Source organism: Tenebrio molitor, chromosome 5, assembly GCF_963966145.1.
Source record: "Tenebrio molitor chromosome 5, icTenMoli1.1, whole genome shotgun sequence".
In the NCBI taxonomy this organism is placed as follows: domain Eukaryota; kingdom Metazoa; phylum Arthropoda; class Insecta; order Coleoptera; family Tenebrionidae; genus Tenebrio; species Tenebrio molitor.
This window is the reverse complement of record NC_091050.1, coordinates 17,135,345-17,143,163: the sequence shown is the minus strand read 5'-3', so window position 1 is coordinate 17,143,163 and position 7,819 is coordinate 17,135,345. Positions and strand designations below refer to the sequence as shown.

Genomic DNA, 7,819 nt, shown 5'->3' with positions numbered 1-7,819 from the left:
GTTAGTTCATTTTATAGTCTAGTATTGGTACTTTTGCCTCCTAGTATTAAAAGTACTTTTAATACTAGGAGGCAAAAGTGTTGCCTTAGTAACACGCAACTGTTTTCTACAGTTACGAAAACATCAACTTTAGTGACCAAAAACGGTATTAAAAGTGGCCACTTTTAAGACGGTTGGAGAAAAACATTTTTTGTGTATGAGTTCTACTCATCGTCACCTATTGCTGGATTTCTTCTGGCAGGTTATATCGGGACCACCTGTATTTTGGGTGGAACATCTTTAATTGTATAATATTAACCAGTCAGGTTTAATTAGGTTTTCAATTTCATAATGCAAGATGCTGTTTCTCCACATAGTTGGGTTAAAATCAGAAACGTTTTTTGTTAAAGGTATGGCTTTATAATACAGGCTGATTCACGTAGCCCGTTCATTAGAAACTTTCTGATTTACCCAAATCACATTAATATGAAAATTGGTAGTTGACTACAATCGACTACTCCAAGTTCAAATAAAATATTTTCAAAATGGTGGCACTTCCAGAAATACCGGAAATCGACGACATCTTTATTTTTTTTAATAGAAAAGCCTTATTTTGACTTTTTTTTGCAAAAAAGGAAGGTTGCAGGGCTTCATTACAAAATTTATAACTCTTGAACCATCTGAAATAAATAATTGAATTCCTAAAGACCTGGCCGATCTTTTCCGCCATTAGTGAGATTTTTATATGTTACATACGCCTAATGGAATTTTTCAAAATTGCTAATAAAAAAATGTCGAAAACTTTATTTTTTTAAATGGCAATCACCATTTGTGACACTAGATATAAATATAAAATTTAATTCTAAGCCTACTTTTATTAACATTGTGTATGCCCATTCCTAGCCGTTTTGGGGTAATTTTTATTTTTTGAGTAAAATATTCTTTTTTTTATCAAACAATTGTTTTCTTTGAATTTTTATTCAAAAATCACATGCAATAAACAGTAGATAACAACGAAATCATAAAAACTAAGTAAACTAACAAAAAAATATTTTCAATAAAATCATTTTTTGTTCGACACTGTCAAAATTTGAGAATTTTCTTTTGTCTAATAGCTATTAAGACAACAAGTGTTTTATAGACGATTTAAAAATCGAGATCGTAGTTTAAATCAGAGCGACCGCAGGCAGCGAGGATTTAATAGATCGAGATTTTTGAACTATAAAACAAGCGTTGTCTTCTAGATTTTTTCTAACACTAACATCTTATCAGAAAATTTAGTAAATATTTTTTTTGTTAATTTGCTTATTTTTTATTGTTTTGTTGTTGTCTAATATTTATTGCAATGCTATTTTTGAATAAAAATTTAAATAAAACAATTGCTTATAAAAAAGAGTATTTTATTTAAAAAATTGACATTACGCCTAAACGGCTGCAAATAGGCATACATAATGTTAATAAAAGTGGCCTTAAAATTTAATTTTACATTTATATCTAGTATCAGAAATGCTAGTTGCTATTTAAAAAAATAAAGTTGTCGACATTAAAAAAATTGCAGTAGGCATATGAAACATAAAAAAATGTTGTTTTGCAAGTCAATAAAGTAAAAATAAATTATTTATTTCTGATGGTTCAGAAATTATAAATTTTTTAATGAAGCCCCGCAATCACACTTTTTTGCAAAAAAGATGACGTAGGTCAAAAACGATGACAGATAAGTATTGACAAAAAGACATACTAAACTCAAAAGTTAACGTAGAATCGAAATGTAAAGTCAAAATGGGGCCTTTCTGTTTCAAAAAATAAAGATGGCATGGATTTCCGGATTTCCGAAAGTGTCGCCATTTTGAAAATATTTCATTTGAACTAGGAGTAGTCGATTATAGTCAATTGCCAATTTTCATATTAATATGATTTTGAGAAATCAAAAAGTTTTTAATGAACGGGCTACGTGAATCAGCCTGTATAATAATTTACTCTCTTCTCTCGCGCCAATAGAACCATTCTTAATTCGTTTTGAACTTTCCATTTTAATCTTTTTACAAAACATACTTAAATAATTTTGCAATAAATAAAATTTTGCGGAAAAATACGAAACAAAAATAATGAGAAAAGAAATATTTATGGATCCTATGTTGTGTTTTATTTTTATTTTGTTTAATTTGGTTCTAACGAGAGGCCGTACCTTCGGAGGTTTTCATAAATAGAATTAAAACGATTGAGCACACTTCACTTAAATTTTATTTAACAAATAATCGAGTGTGGTGGTGTTTGGTCCCAACTAGGGCCCGGATTTTAGGCAATTAAAAAGTCGGAAATAGGTGCCTAAAATAGTCCCTTAAACTACTGCAAATAGTCCCTTAAAAACTGAAAATAAGCCATACTAGGTCCTTAAAGTTGTGGTTAATTAAATTAAAAAATGTGTTTTTAAAGTTTTAAGTAGGTACACACAACAAGATATTTACTAATTATTTTTTATTAATTAATATACAATACTACAAGTTTGTTAGTTATTTACATTGTTACGTATTTACATTGCATACAAGATATTGCTCTAAATTTTCTACTTTAAAACATTGTCGGTTATCCACCAAAATGGACTTATATTTTGAAAAACTTCTTTCTACCTCGCAAGAGGTAATGGGCGCAAATTTGTAATAAATTTCTTCCATTTTGGTGTCATGTTCCGGCACATCTTCACCTCTAAAAATTCTTGCCAATTCTAGAAGAAATTTGTATCCAGGATTTTTTTCAGTAACATCTTCAAGTTTTTTTAATGCTACTGCTGCTACAGGGCCTGGAGATTTTTTTAGGGAGGTAAATACGTTTTCAACAATTTTGATTGAATCGGTTAAAGGTAACCCATTTTTTTCCAATTGAGTAATACTTTCGCAGATTATTTTAAAATTACTGCGAACATAAATTAATTGGTTTTTTATTCCGGGTTTCTTCATTATAGACTGTGCTTTTTGAATAGCAACAGCAGAACTTCCATCAAAGGACATGACAACCTGTGAGTAGTTAAAAACAGTTTAACAATCAATTAATTTGCTTATCTTTTATATACTTACTTCTTTAATGGAATCAAAGTGTTCGCTGTAAAACATAGCAGCCTGAAGCCATGTTCCCCATCGTGTTAAAATTGGCTGTGGAGGCAGTGGCATTTCTTTTAGTTTTTCTTTGTACATTTCAACTCTCAAAGGTGCCTTAACGAAAATTTTTTTCACGTTCGAAATTAAATTATCCACATCTTCATATTGATAGCGAATTTTTTCAGCCACTAGATTTAAAGCATGCGCTAAGCATGTGACATGCACAATTTTTGGATAAAACACCTTAAGGTGTCTACCAGATTTTATCATATATGGTGCTCCATCCGTTACAAACAAAAGAAACTTTTCAGCAACAACTCTGGTACTCCACAAGATTTCTACGCATAGAAATTTTAAATCAAAATAAATTTAAAAAAGTGAAAAACCCTTACCTAAAGATTGATTTACGAATCTAGCTATTGTCTCATGATTTGTTCTTTCTAATTGTTTAGACGCCAAAAGATAAGATTTTCCAGGTTCATCTTCTGAAAGTTTCCCAACCAGACAATTCGCCACATATCGCCCAAGTGCATCTGTTGTTTCGTCAACTGAAACCCATATGTTAAAAGGATCCAGCTCATTCCGAATGCGGTCAATAGTCTAAAAGTGAAAATAATTTTAAATTAAATATTAAAAGATAGTATGTTCATACATCTTTGTAGCATTTTGGTAAATAATTTTTCCGTAAAGTAGACTCATCCGGAATTTTTCTACCACAATATTTTGTCAGAAAATTCTGAAACGCAGGATTTTGTAGTTTGTGCCATGGTATATTGGCAGCTAAAAAGACGTTACAAAGTTCCATATTGAATGTACTATTTGCCGATTCCTCCAAGTTCTGTGTCAGCAACGTTTGCCGAAGCGGTGTCATAATGTTCTCTTTATGGATGGCCGTTTGCTCATGCTGTTGCAAGTGACATTTTTTTTCGCATATAAACTACAAAAAATAAAATTTTCAAATAAGTAAAAAATATAAAATGACATATTTTTAATTATGCTTAACTTACCAGTTTACCACAAGCTTTACAAAACATTTCTCGGGTTGATTTTATTTCATATAAATCTTTCTTGCTTGTCCACTGTAATATTTTTTCGCGTAAACTAATTTTTTGTTTCGGCATTATGTTCACTTTAAACAGGTTCACAAGAAACACGACCACTGCACGGAGATAAAGTAAACGAGAAATGACAAATTTGTAATGCTTATATTTACGTCTCCCACCAAATTTCAGAGGAGATGGTTAATTTTATATTTCTTAAATTTTTAGAAAATGACACCCTTAAGGTTTCTCTTATTGTTTCACTTCGGGATTTTAATTTTCGTTTTTATGGCAAGGATCATTTTATAAACGTTAAAGCTTCTAACAATACCTAAGTATCAGAAAACATTAGACCGCGTATACCTGCACCCCTTCGAACAGAGGCAAACAGATAAACTCTGTAATTTATGCCAGTCCAGTCTAATGGTTTGTGGTACTTAGGTATTGTCGGAGTATTTACCGCTGACATCATGGTCCCAACCGTAAAAGCGAAAAAGTAATTCCTGTATTGTACTGCACTTTGTACATTTCAGTAATTACATCTCCTTAAATTTTAAAATCATAAAGCATTGTAAATTTTATTGAGGTACCACTTTTACATTTTCAATACCGTAAACTTCCCAGAATTCGAAAATTGGGAAAAAACCGCAAAAATTAAATTGATTTTTGGTCATTTTAGGCATGTTCAGGCAGTTAAAAGGTAAAATAGGTATTTAAAGGGCATTTTAGGCCGAATAGGCAGAATCAAATATGGCTCTAATTACTCTAATTAAGCCAGAAATCATTTATAGACAAGTTTCATACATGTGCCTTAAAAAATAAAAATAGTCCATTTTGCCTAAAATCCGGGCCCTACAGATTAGACAGTTCTACAAACCTTGAGTCTAAAGTCTGATGGCGCCATCTTGTGATGTAAATCGTAAGCATGTCAGTTATCGTTATAATAGATAACTTTTTTTTAGTTTAAACTTGTCGAGAGCACGTTTCCCCAGTCGTTAAATGCAAGAGATCACATACTTCGCGATAAAGGAATTAATACAAAATTCTAAAGAGTCACGTGGTCATCAGATACTCAGCGAAAATAATATAATCTTTACTTTAGAACGATAAAAAACTAAATGCTGTTTGACTAATTAAATCACGACTACAAATAATGTACCAGAGTTAGAGAAATAATTTACCTTGTAAATGTTAAGCACGTGGTCACAAAATGGCTGCTGGAAGTACTGAATGTACCTCCGGCTACTTTGGAGATCAAACCCTGAGTGAATCAAAAAAGCCCTGTTTTCCGTTTCGCATTCGATTTTATCATCTCTGGCGCACCCCGCGTTTAAATTTAGACTTTTGTTAGGACCAGACCGAATGTACATAATTTGTTGTTGAATTAGAACTCTGAAAAAGAACACTAAATTACTGACTCTATACAATAATAAAAATCAGCAACGAGAATTAGACAGAATTAAAATGAAACAAACATAATTAAAATGAAACAAACTAACATTATTTTGAAACCTAAATTGGGCTTGAAACGCTGTTACGCAAGTGCCATGTCATGCAACTAAATTCCGTTGTTCTGCTACTTCTAAAATATGTTCTACATTGGTTTGATTCCCCAAAACTGTTCTAATTAATAATTACTTCGTAATTTTGATTCTCTCTCTCTCACCCACACATCTGATTTCTACGACTACCTGGCTTTACCGTTAACCTGTTGTCTCTGTTTTTTCTACCGACTCCTTTCCTATTTTGCTTTGTTACTTTTCTAACTAAAAGTGCAGACGATCCTAGTTATTTTCTACGATAAAGCGCTCTGTTTCTAATTTACAATTCTCGCCCTTTAATTACAAATATGCCACAAATTTGAGAATGCTAAAAAAAGTAAATTATTAACCTAATGAACATTAATTTTGTGGTTATCTCAATTTGAAACCTGCTAACATCAAATTAATTAATTCAATTATCCCCTGATTTTAACTGGACCACCCAAATTGTCGAACATGTAAATTATTGCAACCCTTCCTTTCCCCTGAACACTTGTTTCCCTTGGGCTATGGTTTGCCCCGGAGGCGTACCTGCATTTTCAAAGAAAGGTTGGCAGATTTCACTTGAGGAGTGTGTTGCCACTCTTGTGGACAAAGCAACAATAAAATTTACAATTGACCAGCACTTCCGTCGCAAATGAACGGTATTTAAAATATTTCCTTGAAATTATTTTAAAATTAAAATTCTTAATTTATCGAACCTATTCGGACCGTTACAATATCGACCGGGCCATATGAAAATAACTAGTGATTTAACCAACCTAACAACTGCAATTTTGATTTTGACAGTCCAGATGTTTTTTGAATAGACTTTATACACCTAGCCTTTTGTTTGCAGTACTTGTATGCGCATTCATGTTTTCAATACATATTGATCACATACTACAGAATTTGATAAAACACGTGTATAGTACTATAATTTGTTTCAAAATCAAAAATCCACCAACAGTGCATTCTACCTCAAAAATACAACCGACAACGTCGCCGACTTTTGTTTTTAGTGTGTCTGAAAGTGTCAGAAAAAAGTGGGGTTACGAAAGAAAACTGTTGTTGTACATACAGCGTGATCAACAAGGACTGAAGCTGTTGGCAGCAAATGACAGCAAAATATTCCCAAAGTATGAAAATTTTTTGTGCGTCAGTGTTGGCACCCACTGCAAGTTGTGAATGTCAAAAAATTTAGGTTATACGTACAAAACGACCAGAAACAGTATAAAAAGTAATTAAAATAGCCGTACTTAATTAAATGGCCAACTGTTTCGATATTCATAAAAGCGACAGGCCGTGCCCGCATGCCCCCCCCCCCCCCCCCCCGAGAAACAGAAACATGATGCAGGGATTGGATGTGGGAAAATTTGTAAGGGTGGAACTTTAATTTCTTCTTTAAAATGGTTAGGCAACTTCCATATGACAAGCTTGTACAGTAAGGAAAAGGAATGACGGGATTTTTAATGGTAAGAATTATTAGGCCCTGCATTAAACGTGCCCAACAAAGAACTTTGGATGCGTGTGTTTTAAATAAGAATCACATCTGTTTGGAGTGAAAGCTTTCGCACTGACTTTCGAGGGTTTTGTTCCATTCTACCTCGAACATTCTCGACTACATCTTCTGTAAGTGTAGATGTTCTACCAGTAGCTTTTGCCTTTTTCACATCACTGATTTGTAGGTAACGTTGCACCAATCTCGTGCAATGCTGCCTAAAGGCAACTAAGGTATATAACAACTGGCTCGGGGAACATTTGTTGAAATTGGTGAAATGCGTCATCCGTGCTCCGTGGATTACTACCAACCGTTAGCAGCATCAAAATTTCCAGTCCGAAAGTACGCCATACCAATCAAAATGTCTTGTTCTAGTGTAAAAACCATTTTAATAAATAAATTAATACAAAAATTAGACTTGATTTTGAACTTTGAATTTGCCCGTCAAAATTGACAACTTAAAATGTAATGCTACCAATTTCACTGAAATTTTCATCATGTTGTCATTGTTGCCAACAGCTTCAGTCCTTGTTGATCACTCTGTATATAATAATTATTTTCTTTTTCATAAATAAACTAAACAGTTCAATGTCAAATTTTGGCGGGAGGTTGAACCAACCCAAAAAAAAAAAACTTTTTCTAGGGATTTCTATTTTCCTGCCAACATAATTCAACAAGTGGTGGATT

At 32.7% G+C, this 7,819-nt stretch overlaps 1 protein-coding gene across 1 annotated transcript; it reads right to left on the bottom strand.

The window, feature by feature from the left end:
• Nucleotides 1–2,437: 2,437 nt before the first annotated feature.
• Nucleotides 2,438–4,396, bottom strand: LOC138131785 (uncharacterized). The gene is made up of 5 exons (XM_069048992.1): nucleotides 4,079–4,396; nucleotides 3,724–4,008; nucleotides 3,464–3,671; nucleotides 3,051–3,409; nucleotides 2,438–2,990 (listed from the first exon to the last, which is right to left on the bottom strand). Exons 1-5 carry the CDS (start codon nucleotides 4,190–4,192, stop codon nucleotides 2,502–2,504), a joined length of 1,455 nt encoding a protein of 484 aa, XP_068905093.1. The 5' UTR covers nucleotides 4,193–4,396; the 3' UTR covers nucleotides 2,438–2,501.
• Between the last annotated feature and the right edge of the window lie 3,423 nt (nucleotides 4,397–7,819).